Genomic DNA, 21,326 nt, shown 5'->3' with positions numbered 1-21,326 from the left:
GCGTTGATCGCGCCCGGCAGGAACAGAAAAGGTGTCCACCCGCAAAAGCAGAGAGCCATTCACATACTCACCAACAGCCTGGTGATGTCGGTCATCTCCTACATTCCTCCCGTGGTTCTCTTCCTATTCGGCCCCCAGATATGGAATAAGCGCGTCTTTATCTGCGCCGTCGGAATTCCCGCCACTTTGACTTCCACGTTGGGCTCTGCAGTCATGCCCATGCTCCATTTATTTAATCTTGGGAAGTTCAACTGTTTCAGGGCAAGAGGCTCTAAGTAAGTGTAATCAAAGATGTTACATATAAGCAAAAAGAGTGAGAGATAGCTCAAGAGACGATAATAGAGTAAGCTAAAGCTAGCTAGCTAGCTAGCAAGCAAGCAAGAGATTTATATTGACAAGAGATAGCGATGGATAAAAAAAAAAAAAAGAGAGTTAGTGGCAGAGATAGAAAGTGAATGCTTGATAGAGAAATAGCGATAAACAGAGAGAAAACAATATAGATAGACTGATAGAGACAAAGTGATCGACTGAGGTCAACGGAGCTGGATGTCGATTTAGATGGCTATAGATAGCGTAGTGAAGATAGCTGTACACATGTAGAGTATTCATATTTATCTATCTATCAATCAATATATATGTGTGTGTGTATATATAGCGAGATAGAGATCAATATCGCTACCTAGCTAAAAGATATATTGATGTAGAATCTCAATAGCTTGAATGTCACTGACTGTTTGACCTCTAAGCAAAGATAATAAACTGCACAAGTTACTTTGTCTTGAAAAATTTTTCCTCTTAAAGATTTTCTATATTTTTATATTCTATATTATTTTTTTATGCATTAAAATACGAACACACTTTAGGAGGGTACTGAGCCCCAAACATGACACGGAGTGTAAAAATGTAAACGTGGCCTTAAGTACGTCATATTACGCATAACATGCACACGAAATACTAATTTTTGACTATGAAGTAAGTTGGGTGATCAAATGGAGCGCATCTTCACCAGAACCGATACGGTAGATGACATAAGTCAGGTTTCCATCCAATTGTTTTGAAATTTTTAAGCGAATTTACTGTAAATGCGCAAAACGGACATGCAACTTATGCCGGTTTCCCTCTGTTGTTCTTTTGTGAATATTGAAAAGGGACTCCGCCGCTGTAGGTGGCGGTATACACCATTGAGATGTGATCCACCAGTAATTTAAAAGAAGAAAAAGACGACCAGGAAGCGATAACGTATGAGTTTGCTTTTGTAATTCTTGATCAACCGTAGCGTTTCTATGCTGTTTTCCATCTAAAATAGCATTAATATTCGCTTATTTACTTAATTCCAAAAATATTTCTGTTTTGTCGTCCTCCCCCCCCCCAAACATACCTTACTCTATCGTCTGACATTGCTTTGGGACTACAAACGTACTTGAGACGTAATATCCGGTCAAACTAGCGACGTGTATCCGGTGTTGCCAGCGGCTATTAGCAAAACCTGTTTCCATCGGCAAAATTCTAATTTTATTTTCCCCCCCGATTATTTTTAGCCAATTTTGGGCACTTTTTCTAATTTCTAGCGTTAAAGTCAGTTTTATTTTCGCAATTCTTGAAAGTTCGAATACAAATGGGAGGATGGAAACCCAACTATTATTGTGTATTGCAGTTTCTAGTGAAAGTGTGATTCATTTGCTTACCCAGACGTCCACATGGGAATTGTTTTTTTAAACACACAAATGAGTATTTTGTGCACGTTTTATCTTTATCTGAGACGACAAATGAGCATTTTTAGTGCACATTATATCTACATTCGTTCGTCCCTTTTCATAGATGTGACATTCCGTGTTTGCGCTTATCTAACAAGGATCACATTACAAATGTAAATCAGTCACCTATGCAGGTGTGTATTTACATAGCCTCAGTGGCCACACATTAGGTACACTTGCACAATCTCATTAGATCTGCATTGTGAAAAATACAAATCGATGTTATATTCTAAGCTTGAGTAGTTAGAAAAATTAAAACAATTCTGTAGTTCCACATATAAACACTAGAGGTCAGCAACAGTTGCTTGTGTTGACTGTACAGGGTTTGTTTACTTCTGGGCAAAAGGGTTCAAAGTCCGACATACAGAAATGATGAAAATATAAAAGTCAAATTTTTTTTTAATTCGTTCAACACACAAAAGATGCAAACAAATCCATGTACAACTGACCATTTTCTTCATAAAATATTGTGTGTGCTTACAGATTTTCTCCACAGACTGATCACAAAATATTCACAATATTACATACAATATTTACATTATGGGCAGATTCTTCTACACAAATTGAAAGACATTATTAAAAATTAAAAATAAATCTAGATTTGTTTTGATGTCAAATTTACTTATTTTGGGCTATACTTTTATTTTAAATACACAAAGAAAACACAAAAAATAAAATAAAATAGCTTTTATGTGCCGTCATCACATATGAATGTTAGTACAGTATAACAATATAAATTCTTTCACAACCAAATAAACAACGTTTAAAAACAGCTTAATTGTCACTGTGTGATGCTGCCGGTGGAATTACACAGAAGACGTATTTTAGCACGTATGGACGCGGGGCCTCGTCAAGATGGCCGCCGAGGTCAGACAAAGTCTCCATTGAGTGCCTTTGACCTCCCTCTGGCCAGCGAGGGCAGAAAGGCCGTCGATGATTAACTGGGGTGCCATTGTGTGTGTGTGTGTTTTGTCGTGTCGCTGGCAGGAATTTGAGCGACGCGTGCGGCTTCAGTGTCAACAAGCACAAAAGAACGTCACCCTAAAATGGTATTCTTATATAGTTAGAAGCATTTAAAGACCCTGTAGAGATTTTTGCAGTCTGGCAACATTTCTGAAGAGTTAACGAAGAAGCTGCGGACGCTCGCCGCCGTCCACGTGGTGCAACGGGTCATCTTTGATCCGCGGTCGGTTCGGATCACGCCCGAACTAAAGTCGATACCATTCCGACATGTCAAGGAGGCTGAAACATACTCAACGTTAACAGGCTAAGCCTAACTTCAAAATAAAGTTGAGCGAACAGTAATACATTGACAGCGAAGCAAATGGCCTTAGTACACTTTTACTTTGAAGTTCGCCCACATGGCGGCGTGATGGCAAGCTCGACTTCCCTTTTTGACATTTATCGTCGCTGGTTGACGTAGTTGCGACCAACATCAACACAACGCAATCCCGAACTCACGTCCAATCGCTAATTTAGGACGCTAAGAAACCGCCAATTGGTGACGCCGTCATTGCACTATACGGCGGAAGCGTCCGTCGTAAGTGGCTAGCGGCTAGCTGCTAGCATGAGCAATGAGCGTCTGGCTGCCGGCTGATAAGTTTACTTACGTACTTTTTCAATATTCTGGACCATGTTTAAAGGAAGGAAAGTGCCTTAAATTGCACGTTGAGGTATTTTCATTATTTAAAAAAGAAGAAGAAGATAAATAGAACTGTGTCTTAATTTATTTTATAAAACACGATTGCCCATTAAAAAAAAGAAAAACATTCAACTCAAAATGTCTGTTTCGATTTAAGCCATTGATACCTTATTATATATAAGAATGTTCAGATTTTTTAATTTATTTGTTTTAATGGGAAAAGGCGTTTTACAAAATAAATGAAGACACTAAGTCCTACATGGCTATATTACTCATTTTGAATTATTATTATTTTTAATTTAATGGAAAAAGCGCTTTAGACACTAAATGAAGACAAAGTACTATTTCTCTTCTTTTTTTTTTTTTTGCTGATCCAAAAACGATCCGATCCTAAACCGTGCCGTTTGTGATCCGTTGCACCACTAACATACAGAGCCTCTTTCTTTCGGGGAGCGCGCGGCGTGCAGGCCAGATGGGCGCCACAGGGACCCCTCTGACCATCACAAAACGTCCCGGCAGGTTTTTGAAGATGGCGTGCAGAATACTAATCATGTGCGGAGAATACAAAGTCAAACAGTTTGATCATGATTGAAAAAAAAGCAGACCCCCCCCCCCCCACACACACACACAATTCCACAATTTCCGATTTTAAAATCGTACACGTCGTGAAAACTGTCATCAAAAACAGTTGGGGGTCCGAATGGTACCGTCTCTGGCTGCCAGGAAAAACCTTAAAAAAAAACATTCAATGGTCCGAATGAAAGCATCCTCAGTTGTTTTTTCAGGACCGTGAATTATTCACAGCTGAGTAAACTTCCGGAAAGGTTAGATTGTTGAGAGGAATATAAACGTCACCAGGAACAGCGGATGAGTCACGATGCGTCACGATGCGTCACGATGCGTCACGATGCGTCATCATTATCTAAATTGGCTGGACCGGCTTACGCAATCCCCAAAACACGCCCGGCTGCATAAATATCGTCATTCACGTCCGTCACGAGCTGCCGCCTCCCAAACCGTCCTCACGGTTCATGTGTGTCCACTCCAGGTGTCCGCCAGTCCCAGATATTCCGGATTCTCCGCCGTGGGGGTGACAAATCCGTTGACTTGTCTCGCTGCGTCCCGTTCCGGTTGGGCCGGGCCGTCCGTGGCCGCCGTTGCCCCGGCAACAGCTTTGGCTTTGGCCACGAGGTCCAGGTAGTAGGGGTTGTCGAAGGCGGGTGAGGTGGAGGGGACCAAGTACCTGGGGTTTTCCACGCTGTGGCCTGAAGTCAAGTCGTTGGGGAGGCGGCGCGGCACTTTGGAGAGTTTGCGAGGGAGGGTGTTGGGTCGCTCCGGCCTGGGCTCGGGGACTTCCTGGTTGACGTACTCTGAGTAAAACATTTGCCGGATTTTACTACCAGTAGATGTCGTGCCGCAATTAACACAGCAAGATCGGGCTGATAGATCGGAAAACTACCACTAGGCGGCATTAGATTTCATGTTAGGGATTGTTTTTCTGAATATAAAAAATAAAATAAAAATGTTTCTTTCGTTTTTCAGATTTCCCCCCCGTTTTTCCGAGTGATATTTCCTCGTTTTTTTTTTAAATAATTTGTTCCCGTGTTTTTTTAATTTATTTTTTATGACAGAAAAACATATTTAGTAAAACTGAAAAGAAAATATTCAGAAAAAGTGGGATTTTATTTTTAATGAATGTTTTAAATTTATTTTTATATTATTATTAGTAGTAGTTTTTTTATTTTCCTGTTTTTCTGATTTTATTTTTCTGTTTTTCTGAGTAATTTTTTCCCGTGTTTTTCAGATTTTTTTTTTTATGACAAATGAAAAATATTCAGTAAAACAGAAAAAATATTCAGAAAAACAGAAAAAAAAATACACAAAAAACAAAACTCATAGATTGATGGAAGGAATATATGCTATACAGTTAAAATGAGTGTAAAAGTTTGGGTCAGATTTGTCTTGAGGTCTTTTTTTTTGCCACTAGACGGCATTAGATTTTATGTTGGAGATTAGGGGACAGGAACTATGGAAGCGGAAAAAAAAACTCTAACTATTTTTTTGGGGGGGGGGAGCTTTGTTTTTGTGTGATTTTTTTCTGATTTTTTAATTTAAAAAAATTCTGTTATAAAAAAAATACATATTCAGAAAAAGGGGGAATTTTTTTAAAATTATTAGTTTATTTATTTATTTTCTGTTTTTCTGAGTAATTTGTTTTAAATGACAGAACAGAAAAAAATATTCAGAAAAACAGAAAATAAAAAAAATTACACAAAAAACAAAGCTCCCCCCCAAAAATAGTCCGAAAAACGGGAGGTTGCCATTTATAGAAACATTTTTCAAAAACCAGGCAAGGGACAAAGCTCAATTCAAACAGAAAGTGTGGCCCACCTGGCAAGACGTGGTTGTGATTATAGACGTGACTTCTCCTGGGCAGCGAGTGATGAAGTTGAGTCAGATGGAGGAACCCGTTGGGCCCGTCCGTCTCCAGCTCGCCCTGGCTCCCGTAGGTGGGATCTTTGCAGTAGCGCCCGGGGCTGGCCGGAGGCAGCGAGGGGTCATCCGGGGCCCCGTCCAGGAAGACCGAGTCGGACTGGCCGCCGGTAGAGGGCCTGCGCGCCAGCGTGGGGTACATAGGGGTCCACATGCCGTTGGAGGCGCTGGCTCCTGCTGGTAGGGTGGGGTACTGGGTGCTGAGGGAGTACATACTGCGGGGGCCTGCCACGGACGGGGGGGGCTCCGCGTCCAAGCCCTGATCTCTGCTCTGGACATCATCAGACACAAAAGAGAGTCAGCAAAGTGAGGGACTTCATGTTGAGGTCATTTTTCTGCCACTAGGTGGCATTGGCTTTTCATGTTGGACATTGGCGAGAACACTGACCCTGTACGACTGATGCCGCGACGGCCCGTTTGACGGCGCCCCGTCTCCCTGCGTCCTGGGATAGAGGTTGGGTTGAGGTACGAGGTACTTCTCGGCATCCAGCAACTCCCTCATGTTGTTCCCGTCCTCCTCCAGGAGCATCCGGAAGAACTGGCTGTCCACCGGGCTGGACATGCTCACCTGCTCGTCGTTCTGCAAGCAAAACAAGACACAGGATGGAAGTCGTACATCGGGTAGATCTTTCCGATCGAGTCCAAACCTGAATGACGACATAGCGAGGCGGGTCCCTGGCCATGGCGGAGAAATCGTTGACCAGATCTTTGAATCTGGGTCGGCTGTCGGGGTCGATCATCCAACCTTCCGGTGGGAAAGACAATCGAGATGATTCCTTGGAACGCGTCGCAACGGGACACTTGCAAGACTTTGGGAAGTTAGGTACGAACATTTGACCATGATCATGTAGACGTCGATGGTGCAAATGAGAGGTTGAGGGAGGCGCTCGCCGCCTTCCAGAACGTCCGGGATATCCCTGGCCGGGATCATGTCGTAGGGTTTGGCGCCGAACGTCATCAGTTCCCACACGGTCACTCCTGACAGGGAAAAACAATTGTTCGGTCCGAGTAAGCGGAAAAATTCACATTGAGAAGGAGGATTTGGGATTCTACGGCTATGCTACATGTGCCGACGCTAGTGCTGGGGAAAAAACAAAAATGATCGAATCGATTTTCCGATTCGTAAAATCATAAATCAATCTAGAGGTGCAAAAATTAATCGAATAATTTATGCTTGATTGTCATTAGAGCTGTCAATTTTATTTCATTTATTTTAATTGTATTTATTTATTTATTTGAGCTGTCAAAATGAATTGATTAATCGACAAGTAATCGATGATGAAAACTAATTATTGATTAATGTGATTGATTAGTTGTCAAATAATCGTTGCGCCTCACCTAATCATATATTTTTTTATTGATGTAGACCGATTATCAAAATAAATAGTGATTATTGATTAGTAGTTGATTATTTATTGCTCCGCTAATCATTTTTTTCTTAATATAGCCCAAATAATCCATTGTCAAAAATAATGATCGATTAACGTGATTTTTCGATTAGTTGTCAATTATTCATCATATATTTTTCAATTAGTCGATTGGATAATCGATAGATTAATTGTTTCTAAAAATATAACATAAAAAATAAAATACAAAAATCTGAATTCAAAATTAAAGTGAATCTGATCAGTCAATTAGTCGATTGGATAATCGATAGATTAATCGATAAAAAAAAAAAAAAATCTATAAAAATGTCAGTATTTCTCCCCGCGTAGACTAACACTCACCATAACTCCAAACGTCACTTTGATGCGTGAACTTCCTGTGCAGGATCGACTCAAGTGCCATCCATTTAATCGGAACCTAACATTACCGAAACATCAGTAAATCATTTCAAAGAAAAACGGCAATCACAGAGATGCAACCTTACCTTCCCTCCATCGGCGTGATATTCCGTCTCGTCGATATCCAGCAAGCGCGCCAGGCCGAAGTCCGTGATTTTCACGTGGTTCGGATTCCTGACCAGAACGTTGCGGGCTGCCAAATCCCTGTGGACGAGGCGCACCTCCTCCAGATAGTTCATCCCCTACATCCATCCACAGCGGTCCAAATTCACACATTGAAAACCATGCGGCATGAAAACGGTCGATATCTGCGAGCGACTTCATCCACACCTTGGCGATCTGGACACACCAGTTGAGGAGGAACTGCGAGCCGATGCGATCCTTGTTCTCCCGGACGTAGTCGAGGAGGCATCCGTACGGCATGAGCTGAGTGACCAGCTGCACCGTGGAGGTCAGGCAGATCCCCAGCAGGCGACACACGTAGGGACTGGCCACGCCTGCCATCACGTACGCTTCCTGGGAAGCACACGCAGTCATTTTCGCAGATCTTTATCAGAAACGAATCCCTGCAAGACTCACATCGAGGATCTCTTTATTGGCCTTAGGTGAGGTGTTCTCGCGTAAAACCTTGATGGCCACCGGTATCTTCACGTTTTCCCCTTCAGGAGTCCACACTCCCTGCAAACCAAAATCGTTATTTCGTGACGGTTTATGATGACGTGGTCGCTGACGTAAACTCGCAAACCTTGTAAACGGTCCCAAAAGCTCCAGCGCCAAGCACTCGGAGCTTTTTCAACTCCGTTTCCTTCAGGATGCGCATCTGAGCCTGATTGGGCGAGGCCCCGCTGGGTGTCAAAGGTTCCACCAGCTGCCGAGGAAAAAATCGTTCGTTACACACTTCCGGATAGCGTTGGGCCGCCGTGGTGCCCACCTCGTGTTCCTGCAGGATCCTCCTCAGGGTCTCCTTCTTTTTCAGCTTCTTCTGTCGCTTAAGGTAGAAGACGAGCAGGGCCAGGAGGATGAAGAAGAGCACCACGCCGCCCACGGCGGCTGCGATAGTCGTGCCCGGGCTGCATCAAGAAGGGGAAAAAAAAAATATAGGATTAGAGGTGCAACGATTAATCGACGATCACAATCGATAATTATTTTTGATCATTGACTAATTGGTCTACATTGAGAAAAATTATTCTGAATCATAACAATTATTGGCAACTCATCGGTAATCACAATATCCAATTATTGTTGATAATCAATTTATCGGTTACAGGTGCGATGAATACTTGACAACTAATTCATAATCACAATGACTAATTATTATGATAATCAGTCTACATCAAGAAAAACAATGACGATGAGGTGAGGTGCAACGATTAATTGACAACTAATCAACCACATTAAGCAATAATTAGTTTTGATAATCGATTAATCGGTCTACATCGAGAAAAAAAGATGTGATTGGGTGCAACATTAAGTTCGACAACTAATTAATAATCTCATTACTCGATAATTATTTTTGATAATCGATTAATCGATCATGAAAAAAAACCACGATCATTTACACAATACGACAAAGACAAAGAGTGGCAGCCATTTTATAAAGACAGCAAGAAATAGACGATAGAATAGTACGAAACGGCCGTCCACTTGGAAGTGATCTTACCCCGTCTTGGGATGGATCGGGCAGCCTCGCTCATCCATCTGAGTGCAGCTGACGGAGAGAAGGAACAAGCGAGCGTCAGTGTGTGAACGAAGCGCGTTTACGGCGCGCGTCCACTCACGACAGCGTGCAGTTGGTGTTGCAGGGCAGACAATGCCCCGTGGCGTTGCTGTACTTCCACACCGTCTGATGGTCCTCCTTCACGCCGCTGGGGCAATGCTCCACGCACGACTCGCCGTCCTGGAAGTTCTGGCACTCGCTGCACCGGTCCGGACCCTGCGCAAGCCGTCTTTATTATCGTACATGTTTACGATATTCCCGATGACATGGCATCTGTTTGCGCGTCTCACCCGGCCGCGACACGTGACGGAGCCGTTGAGAGGTCGACACTCGGCGTGACAGGCCACGCACGAGAATCCGTCGATGAATTCCCGCGCAGGCCTGAAAGACGATGAGCACCGTCAAATCCGAACGCGAGGCTAAAATATATACTCTTTTTCGCGCACCCTTGATGGAGGTCACACTGCTCAACACACTGGGTGCCACGCTGGAAAGTCTTGCAGGACACGCACTGGCCGGGCCCCGGGCCCCAACAGCCGCCCTCGCACAGCGGGTGACAAACACGCCCCTGCGCCTCTGAAAAGAAAGAATAGAAATTGCTGTCGCAGATCGTACCGACGTTGCGGCGCATTTTCGACCAAAAATGTCTCCACACCGCAGACTTGGGGGTCCTGGTTGCGGTTGACGATGTAGTGGGGCCCCTGGGTGGGATGGAGGAGGCGGTCCCAGGGCAACCAGTTGGTGTAGCACAGCTGGGAGTTGTTGTGCAACAGAATCAAACCGCCGCTGATGCTGCGCAGCGAACGCAGCCCGAGTGACTGGATGCGCAGGTTCTGAACGGCCAGGGAAAAAACACCCCTGGCAAAAGAAAAGCGGGGACTCAACGGGCACGCTTAGATTCCACAAAACAATATGGCGGATTTGGCCGAGCGGGACAAGAAGAAGCCTGGCCATTTGTTGACACTCGCTGTGACCTAGTTTGAACGCCTCGTGCTTGTCCTTGTCCTCACTGACTGTTACTTATTGTTCCGGCTGCCGCCTGTTGCCGGTTAACGCAGCTGGCCTGGCTAATGATTAGCCGCTAAAACCAGGAACTCAAACGCAGACTGAGGGAGCAAAAACAACAACAACAAAAAACTGTTTGCCATTCATTGATTGACCTTTCCATTATTTGTGCCCTTATTATTTTGTAATGATTAACCGATCCCTAATCAATTATCAAATGAATAGATCATTATTTTTGATAATCAATAAATCATTTTAAAAAAAAATCTCCAGCTCCTCAACAGTCAATATTCACCAATTTCTGTTGCCCTCCTTGTTCATTTAAAATTAACAATGTTTTTTTAATAAATGGATGGAAATGAAAGCATTTTGATTTGATTCGATTCATCGATTAATCGACAAAATCATTGACAGATTAATCAATGATTAAAATAATTAGCAGTTAGTTGGATCTTTTCTGCCTTTTTCCCTCCATAACGTCATGAGAAAATAGAATTTTAAAAGCGTATGTGTGTTTTTTTTGTATCCTGCCGTATTTTGTTTTTTTTATTTACTATTAACAGGAACTGAAAATTATTTTCTCGTATTTGTAAAATATCTGACTAATTGCACTTTTTTTATTTAATTTTCAATTATTAAAAAATAAATAAATAAATGTAGTATTTATTTCACCTAATTTGGCATTTTCTTTTTGTGTGTGTTGTTTTTTTCATGTCCTTGACATCTCAGAATTGTCATCTATCATTATAACCAATTCTGGAGTGAATTGAATGGAATTGAGATTTTTTTTTTTTTTTTTTTTTACAGTTTTTATGGAAAAATCTGCATTGTTTGCAAGCCTTACTTGTAGAAAGAAAAAAAAATCTTCCTTTGAAAGCAAGCCTTACTTGTAGAGCCTCCTGCCTCGGATCACCTTCAGGTTCTCAAAGACGGACAGGTCGCTCCAGCCTTCTGGCCAGGCATCGATGTACAAATAACCTGGAGAGTTCATCCGCATGATGAGCACATTTGCTCTATTTAAATCATAAAAATATAAAAATAAAATAAAAAGTCCACCGGTTCTCTACCTGTAATCTCCTCCAGGTTCTTGAAGGCCCTCAGCTGCTGCAGGGTCAGGCCCGACGTGTTGGTCGCGGGGTCCCTAAACGACATCCATCAACCAGGAGCGCGTTTGGATTTGGCGGCCATCTTTGGAACGGAACTTACCAAAGGAAGCTCTGAGGGAGGAAGGCCAGGCTTCCGAAAATCTTCTTACAAGCGTTGAACTGTTCCACGTTGGAAGCGGTCACCATGGCGACGGCCTGGTTGTCGGTGGCGCCGAGGTTGTCCATGCCCAGGCCGTAACACACTGTCAATTCCAACCATGGCAAAACATTTATTTTCAAGCGCACCACGCAGAAGTTGCCAAAAGACGCACCTTTGGGACAGTCCCCCTCGCACTTCTCGCATTTCTGCGTCTCGTCCCCGTCCGGGTTGGAGACGATGACTTCCTGGTTGGCTTTGGGGCAAACCAAGGTGCAGGCGACATCCATGGCCAGGTAATTGTCTGAAAGACAAAAGGGACGATTGTTTGGATGATTGCTCTTCGTCCCGTCGGGCAAAGCGACGTCTCACATGGGCACATCTTGACGCAGGTGGCGCCGAAGTTGAACTTTTTGTCCGGGTTGGGTTTGGTCTGGAAGGTGACCGGGTCGTAGATAGTGGGCGGGGGGCAATTGTCCTTGCACACGCCGCTGTCGTTGAAGTGGCGGCACGCCTGCGGGGGAGAGCTGCTGTCACGAGCCAATATTTTTTACAATCTATTATTCAACCCATGAATCGAATAATCGGAAACATTTCTGTTGCGCATTAAAGCGTGTTCAAATATGAACAAGCTCTATATTTTAGAGTTACAACTAATAATTATTTCAGTAATCGATTAATCTTACGATTTATTTTCGATTAATACGATATTTTGCAATAAAGTGTATTAAAATATTTTTTAAATCCGTGAAATCGGAGTATATGAACATTTTGAATGATGGCTCCAAACAATTACTAAAATAGTTGTCAATTATTTTTGTCGATTAATCGATTCATTTGACAGCTCTGTATTTTAGGGCTGCAACGAACGATTATTTCAGTAATTTATTAATCTGTTGTAGGGATGGGCAATAAATCGAAAAACCGAAACTTAACTAAAAAATTAACCACCCTGCTCTAAAACCGAATTCAAACCAACTGAATTCCAACAACTAAACTAACTCAAGTGAAAAATCCAAACGTGCAATATACCAGACAGTCGGAGTCTTTGGGTCCGGTGCATCCGGCGGCGCACTGCATGTGACAGCAGTCGTTGGGCAGAGGGCCTTTGCACCGCTGGCAGCCTGACGCGCAACTGATACGCGTCACTGTGAACACGTAGGGAAAAACATTTCGGTGACACGTTGGTGAGGAAAACGACTGAATGCGAGTGAAGGTAACCCACAGGTTTGGCAATCCTGTGCCGTTTCTCCCCAACAGCTGTTCTTGCAACTCGGTGAGCAACTCGGACCTGGATCGGGTACCAAATATTACAAATCAAGCAAGCCATTACATGAAGGTGCTGAATACTTCACTGGACTGCTCACAGTTGGATGCCCTGCGCTGCAGTCGGTGAGGCCCGGCGTGGATGTTCTGCTCATCCAAAGTGTCCCTCCAAACAATGTTCTGGGGGTCCGGGAAGCACAGCTGGGGGTTTCCCCAAATATAGACACCGCCCAAAAGGATCTCTACAGGGAGATTAATGATCATAGGCCGATTATTGCCCTTCAAACGTCTGCCAAAACAATCGGCCAATTGGCAGAATATTTCCCCCTTAAAACGTTATCGAAGAAAAACGAAGTACCCCCCTAAATGCATTATTTTGCTAGCGTAGCATTAGCAACTAGCAAGTGTGTAGCTTGTGTTGTTCTGGTTATTCTAATCTGTTGTCCCCCAAGCGTCCTTTAAACTGTTTAATGACACCCCATTTGGAGTTAACCGTCATACTAAACACACAACAATAAGAATAACATCCATTGTATATTTAAATGAAAAACGTTTCATTTTAAAAACATCGCTAGCCTAGCGCTAATGCTAAAAGTGAAGGGAGGATCCCCCAAGAGCTAACCGGAAATGAACATCGACTTCGGGAGATTATGTTATTCTGTGGTCCCCCAAGCGTCCTTTAAGCTGTTTAATGATATCCCAGTTGGAGTTAACTGTAAAACTAAACACACGACAATAATAATAACCTCCACTGTATATATAAATGCAAAACATTTCATTTTAAAAACATCGCTAGCCTAGCGTTAATGCTAAAAGTGAATGGAGGATCCGACAAATGCTAACAGGAAGTTAGCATCAACTTCGGGAGTGTTTTTCCTTCTAATAACGAATATTCACACACACATCTTGTGGGAACACATACCCATGGGTGAGATAACACTACGCAAAGGCACAAATTCTTCCCAATGTGTGAAAAACGAGTTATTTTAATAGAATTCAATCGTAACTTTCTTCTGTACTCACGCTAAGTGTGTACACCATGGATGCACGTCGCCACACTGCCCCCAAGAGGCCAAAACACACAGGAACATTCACGATATGTTCTTATTGTTTTTTCAGTCGCTATTATTTTAGTTTATTCAAATTTTTCACTTTCTTATTGTTTTATTTTGTCATTGTCCATTCAAGTTATATTTAAAGTTGATATTTCAAAGATTCAAAGACTTTCTTTTCTCAAAATTCAAGGATGCAAACATCCAAGGATTTTGTTGTTATTGTCATGTAGTGCGTACGTGATGCCCATTGAAAGGGAATGGGGGAACAATTGTATGCATTATATATATATATATATATTTAATTGATCTGTAATAAGTATTATTTCCGCCCAAAATCGGTATGGGCCTTTCGGTCGGGCCCCACATACAAATGACTTCAACATTCCCATTTATCAAAATCCAGCTTCAGTTTTCCGACCTGTTAAGCTCCGAAGACGAAGTGTCCCGAGTCCACCCTGGGCGCCCCCGGTGTTATCCTGCACCACCAGGGCATAGCTGGAATTGTACAGCTGGCTGCCTCGGATAATCCGGAGGTTGTCCAAAGGGACGAGGCTCACCGAAACGTGAGCCACCAGCACGTAGCCTTGCACCTCCACAATCCCCTATAAAACAAGGACATCAAAATGTGGAGTTCCTCAAGGTTCTGTTCTAAGCCCACTTGGGTAAAAAAATATCAAACGCATGAATAATCTTTGATGATGATGTGAGACTTATTGACTGTCTACTCTCGGTCTAAAAGTCGATTAGGAAGAAAAGACCTGTAGGAAGGAGAGGTCCGGGTCCCCGTGAAGGTGCGTGATCTCCAGGTTGCCGTGGACCACCTGGCAGCCGCCGTAAAGCAGCCTCAAGGTCTCGTAGTGATTTTCCAAGCTAGAGGGCAGGGCCAGCTTCATGTCCGTGCCGAGGCACACTGCAACAATATGGAAAAAAAAAAAGTCGTCAAGCGCTTTCAGTGAGCATTAAAACCGATTAGTCGATTCATCGGCTGTTAAGAATTGTGTGGATTGTGAGGAACTGATTGTGGACAGACACTGCACTGCACTCTAGTTTTTCCTAAAATCAGAGGTTCAACGATAAATCGGCAATTAATCAGTTATCAAATTTATCGATAATTATTTTTGATTATCGTTTACATGTCTATTTTAATGCAAAACTGTCCAAATGTTCATAATTTCATAATTTAATTTCGTCCCAGTGAGAAAGAGACATATTTGTTTTCACTTTACATGGATTTAATAATGATTTAATTTGAATTAGAAAGTACTGCATATAAAAATAGAGAGAGAAGAGATTCCCCACAGTGGGTCAGAAGATTGGGTAGTCATCCAACATTACGATCCACACATGCACACATAGCTCCCATGCTTTAGCAATCGGTCATACAGCGGATAGCCCCGCCTCCTCTTCTTCTTGAGGTTATAAATGACTTCCTCTGGCACGCTGCCAACAGCCCCTCGATAGTCCACGCGCTTTTCCAGGAGCAAACCCCCCCCCCCCCCCCCCCCGCCCCCCGTACTCCTTCCCTCCCACTTGGACTATCGCCGGCAACTCTCTTTCCAGCAAATGGCGCACCGCAAGTTTGCCAAAAATACACACTGGGCCGTCATGGCTCGTGTCGGATGTCAATTCTGAGGCCTCGCTGCTTGAGCGCTGACATCATCGCGATCGCGTGTCAGATCGACAAATCAAGTCACAATTCGACACAGAATGATCCCCTATTACAAAATCGCGACCACAAACAGCAGCTCAGACCAACAATGGCGCTTTTGAGTTACTTAGTGCTACGATTAGGGCTGAAACTTGAAACGATTATGAAACGATTAATTGAGTAACTTGAACAATTCAATTACAAACTCTCGACCTCAAAGCTTCGCTCCATTTTCTTTAGCTCATCGGTTAGCCAGTTAGCAGCCAGCCGCTAACCTTGTGCCCGCAACAGCCGAGACGCTACATTCTCATTCACTGGCTCCCACGTCACTCACCAGGCCAAGCGCCGCCTTTTAAAACCATACACATTCAAAGTCACAGATGCAGCTTGAAGAATCATCTTGTTTTGTTCTCCTTGAAATCAAATTAAAAGGAGAAAAATCGTATTGAACTCTGGAAGAAAAAATTGCATTTCATATGAACTAATGTTTCATTTTCCTTTATTTTAGCGTAAGCCTATAAGCGCAAAACATTTATTGTGTTCATTTGGCAAAATAAGCCCGGTTCAATCACGGTACCTCATCATTTGTTAACTCGTACAATGGAGGTCGAGGCCGCACCTTCAGCGTGGCAGCCTGCCAGTCCGCGCAACACTAACGAGGTTGCATGTTGTCTACGAGCGTGTTTGATGACGTCTTGTTTACTAGCATGTGCGCAGACAAATTGGAAAGGTCAACAAAGTACATCTGGATGCTCGTCTTAGTGGATCGGAACCTTTGAGAGCTGCTCCCTGAGCACATTTCTCCAATGATGTGGGGGGGGGGGGGGGGGGCTTGTGTTGCTCAACGGACAAGCTGAACAGGATCTGAACAAGTCTGACGCTACGCTACATACGTGTCGTCCTCACTCGCGCGCGCCGCCGTCTTGAGATCAGGAACGCATTTACTGCCGCCGCAGCTGCGCCAGGCCTCAAAATGGACCAATTGTATCAAAGGCTCGGACAAAGTGCCGATTGTTGAAGAAATTAATCTGGAAGTCGACGAACACAAGGAGTGAATAAATAAATTCAGCAATTAAATAGACTACACGCACTACACAGACATTCTTTTTCTTCTTCCAAATCAAACCCAGGCTTTCTGAAATCAGAATTCTGAGATTAAAATGAGAATCCTGCCAACTAGGGGTGTTAGGAAAAATCGATTCGGCAATATATCGGGATATTACGGCGCGCAATTATCGAATCGATTCGATATGTGGCTGAATCGATTTTTAAACATCAATTTTTTAATGGGAATATTCAACAAAACGTCTTACTTAGGGTTAGGGGTCACACTTTAAGCATGGAAGAATGTTCTATTAATGGAACATTAAGCCTTAATATTTGATTTCAGTGCTGTTCAAACATAAAACAGACTGCAACCTGTTTGTTAAATGCAGTGGCTCAGTTATAAGCCTGAATTTTCTGATTAATAAATACATTTTCATACAAATCTTACAGTGTACATGTGCAAGTTTACTGATTTGTATTTTCTAAATTTGAGTTTAAAAAAAATCGCAATAATCAATGTATAGATTTGCATCGGGATTAATCGGCATCGAATCGAATCGTGACCTATGAATCGCGATGCGAATCGAATCGCTAGGCAATTCACAGCCCTACTGACAACCCTTTTTTTCCCCCTCTTCACTGGCCCTAATCCTATGAATTTGATTTGAGTTGTTCGGAAGTTCCCGCCATGGATACAAATGTCAAGCCCCCCCCCCCCCCCCCCCCCGTGTTCAGTTTCAGCTCAGCTAATCCACTTGCTTGTCTCACTGACACTGAAGCTACCGCGCAGACGCCGTTAGGTTCCACTTGCGCAATACGACAGCTGGAAAGTGCACTGTATAAACGTTTCGGGTTTTTTTGGAGGGGGGGGGGGGGGGCTGTAAAGAATTCATGACATTTACCTTCACTTACATATGGAATGATAACTTAAGTGTGTCGTCGTCAGCACTCACGCGCAACTGATGCTTAATATTGATTGACACCACGGCACAAAAGTGCACCGACCTGTTCCCGGCAACAATGGGGACTTGTTTACCTGCGACCAGCGGCTGTGTCGCGGGTACGCCGTGTACCGTGATGGCCCTCGCGCACGCGCTGACGAGTTACATCATTATTATTTTTTTACTCGCAAACTTTCAAGGGCACGTCCCGGGTGAAAATCGTGCGAGTGTGTCATATTGACCCCTTTTAAAACAAGTGCTTTCAGTCGTATTGATCTTCATGTATTGACCCCAAAACAAAAAATGTATGCGGCCATTGGTTTTTAGCTGACCCTGCAGCGGGACACTTTATTAGGTACACCGACATAGGCAAATGAGAGCCAATGCATTGGCAAGCCTGTCCTTGTAATGACAATCAATCAAGATGAACGGCCATTAGGAACACATGGCATCAATGTATACATTATTTTATTACATTGATGAATAAAATAGCCCATGGCGGACGCATTTAGTATTTAGCCAAATAAGATATCTATATACAGTAGGGCTTGATCAAAATTGTTAATCATGATTAATGGTAAATTACTCGAACATTATGTATTTTCTGAATGTACAATAAACAATATTTCTCAAGTTTTTCATACTATTGTTAATTAACATAAAAGTGGATAAATATGGTTACCAAATACAAATATATAGTTTAGTTTATTGATACAATAATGCTATAGCAATTCAAAAAGTTACAGTTATTCAGCTATGGTTAAAAGGAGTGTGAAACATTGATTTGTGCAGAGGTAATTTTTTGCCACTATGTGGCATTAGTGTTTCATGTTGAACATTGGTGACAGGAACTTTACTTTTTTTCTTCTTTTTCTTTTTTTACTAGACCTACAATTGTCAAAAAAACAACAACATATGTTGATGTGGTAGAACACTTTTTTTGGGCATATTATTGAAATGAATTATTAGTTCACGTGTAGATGGCGCTAAATAATACACACTGCCCTTTTAAGGTAGTACATGCGACAACACTGTTAGCCGTATGCTCTGTTGAATGACAAAGAACTCAGCTGAGACGGTTATGCTGCTTGATTATGGAAGAAAAAAAAAAAAAATTATTTTGGTGATAATTGAAACCACAACCATTTACAAATCAAGAACATGTTTACACGTAGACAAAATTATTTGAAAAACAATTTTTTTGCAATTTCTTTTGGACTACACAACATTGATAAAATTAGTTATTTTAACATTTAAAAAAGGTGCAATGGCCCAATGGCAGTAGTTTAAAAAATATATATATATTACAATTATGACAATTTTGTAACCGTAGAGTCTAATAATCCAACTCGCAATTGATGCTAATTCTTCTTCGTCCTCATACCTACTGTAGGTAGTCCTTTTACATAGTGCCCCCTAGTGTTCAGACTAGGGGTGTTAGAAAATATTGATTCGGCAATATATCGCGATATTACAGCGCGCAATTCTCGAATCGATTCGATATGCGGCTGAATCGATTTTTAAACTTTAATTTTTTATGGGAATATTCAACAAAACGTCTTACTTAGGGTTAGGATTCACACATTAAGCATGGAAGAATGTTCTATTAATGGAACATTAAGCTTTAATATTTGATTTCAGTGCTGTTCAAACACGAAACAGACTGCAACCTGTTTGTTAAATGCAGTGGCTCAGTTATATAAGCCTGAATTTTCAGATAAATAAATACATTTCCATACAAATCTTACAGTGTACATGTACAAGTTTACAGATGAGTATTTTCTAAATCGGAGCAAAAAATAAATAAATTGTAATAATAAATGTATAGATTCGTATCGGGATTAATCGGTATTGAATCGAATCGCCAGGTACGAGCAGGCAATTCACACCCCGAGTTCAGACTGAGACGTTGAGTGTTAAAATGTCAGTAATGACAAGTTCTTACTATAAAAGTGTTACATTTGAGTGATACTTGAAGAAATTTGTTGCGTTTTTCTGAACGATACACGATTAAAATATGACAATTTCGGCGAGCCGAGTACGCAGACGTAAAGTCAGCACAATGTTCTTGGTCGAAGTTCCCAATCGTAACTTTCCAGATTTGAAAATCGCAACCCTTATCACACATTTACAATTCTGAAACCAGATAGTGAGCAACGCGTTGTGCAAAAACGTAACCAGTCTGACGTGTACATTGAAAAAAGCGTGCAAGGTTTGTTTCTCCTCGCACTGGCATGCATGCAACTCACTCACTCAACTGACTCAATCTCTCACTTTTGGGCAGCCTGCAGTGAGCCAGCCGGACAAACAAGTGGCTCTCTAATCAGACAATGTCCTCCTGTTTTGGAAGCACTGGTGAATAATTGACATGGCAATGATCCTCTGGTGCACAATGCACTTGTTGTTGTTGTTATTGTTGTTTACATGTGCGGCTAACTGGCTAACTAGCCGCTTGACTGACTGCACACGACACAAGTTGCAAAGCAGGTTCTCATATTTGTTACCTGACTCTTTTTTTTTAAATTTTATTACTACTCCTCGCGCTGTTTGTGTGTACATGAAAAGTAGAAGCACTTTTTTTATGGGGGGGGGGGAAATTAGAAGTTGAGTTTTGTAGGGGAGCAACAGGTGTGATTCGCAGCTTGTTAACTCGCCTCAAGTCACCTCCAAAGCTGTTAAAATGTCACTTTTAGACTTCTTCAACTCTTTAAAAGCTTTCGAATTTAGCGGAGGTTCTATTCTGGTGGGTTCAACGGCGGTTGAAAGTGTGTGTTTGGTGCTTTAAAAGTCACCTACCTTCCCTGGCCAGCGAGCCCGAGCCTCGAAGCAGCACCGCCCCGAGCAAGAGCAAACTTCTCACCGCCTCCATCTGCCAGACTCCCCCCCCCCAACCAACCCCGTCCCGGGACGAACTAGTCCATACTCGCGAAGTCCGGACGTTCGTTCGCTATTCCTGTTTTCTCGTCCACGTTGAGGCAGTACGTCGGGCGAGGGGGTTGCTTCGTGATTTGTCGCCCCTCACCAAAATCTCAGACTTGCTCTGTGGAATTTCGTGCCTGTTGGTAGTCGAGCGTGTCTGCGCGCGCGCCACACGCAGGCGCGCTCCCGTGAGGGCCTAAGAGGGGAGTGGCTCGAGAACAGAACGTCTTATTTTACAGGGTTCCCTCGCTACTTCGCGGTTCGGTTATTGCGGGTATGGCGGGTTTTCATTCTGTGACCAAGGTTATTTTAGTCAATGAAAACGAACATAACGAAAACAAAAATTCCAAAAACGTTTTCGTTAACGAAATAAAAGCAAAAATGTTTTTTTTTTAAACAAAAACTAACTGAAACTACATTTTATGTTTACAAAAATTTAGAAATATATAATTGTAATAAAATAATAACAATAAAAATAAACTAATAAAACTAAAATAATAATAATAATAATTTTCTAAATACTAAAACATACCGTTTCTGCATAAATGTCCTGAAAACAAATCTAAAAAAACTAAGGGCGAACGTTTGCGTCACTAGCGACTGTTGATTTCACGTCAGTGGCCGTTCGAGTTCACAACATTCGCTATATGTTAATGTTTTTTCTTGTCGTGCGTTTACCAGTGGTGGGAGGTAACAAAGACAGCATACATATAAACAGATAAATAGAATTTTCAGCTATCTGTTAAATATTATTTCCTTTTTATATGACATAATTGAACCTCCAATGAAAACTTAGAAACCCCACAATGTGCT

General features: G+C 42.4%; 1 protein-coding gene across 1 annotated transcript; it reads right to left on the bottom strand.

The window, feature by feature from the left end:
• Positions 1–2,135: 2,135 nt before the first annotated feature.
• On the bottom strand, positions 2,136–20,696 carry erbb2 (erb-b2 receptor tyrosine kinase 2). Its single transcript, XM_086063681.1, has 27 exons — positions 20,391–20,696; positions 14,717–14,868; positions 14,377–14,560; positions 13,005–13,145; positions 12,863–12,928; positions 12,670–12,785; positions 12,010–12,151; positions 11,813–11,941; positions 11,602–11,743; positions 11,463–11,536; positions 11,283–11,373; positions 10,046–10,248; positions 9,837–9,966; positions 9,681–9,771; positions 9,452–9,606; positions 9,334–9,381; positions 8,605–8,743; positions 8,419–8,541; positions 8,253–8,351; positions 8,004–8,189; positions 7,760–7,915; positions 7,617–7,692; positions 6,721–6,867; positions 6,537–6,634; positions 6,278–6,469; positions 5,788–6,160; positions 2,136–4,766 (listed from the first exon to the last, which is right to left on the bottom strand). The coding sequence occupies exons 1-27, from the start codon at positions 20,461–20,463 to the stop codon at positions 4,426–4,428; spliced, it is 3,867 nt and encodes a 1,288-aa protein (XP_085919807.1). The 5' UTR covers positions 20,464–20,696; the 3' UTR covers positions 2,136–4,425.
• Positions 20,697–21,326: the final 630 nt, after the last annotated feature.

The sequence above is a fragment of the Leptonotus elevatus genome, chromosome 20, assembly GCF_054856555.1.
Source record: "Leptonotus elevatus isolate MCC_2025b chromosome 20, RoL_Lele_1.0, whole genome shotgun sequence".
Taxonomy (NCBI): Eukaryota; Metazoa; Chordata; class Actinopteri; order Syngnathiformes; family Syngnathidae; genus Leptonotus; species Leptonotus elevatus.
The sequence above is the reverse complement of the archived record's forward strand: the minus strand, read 5'-3'. Positions and strand labels throughout refer to the sequence as shown.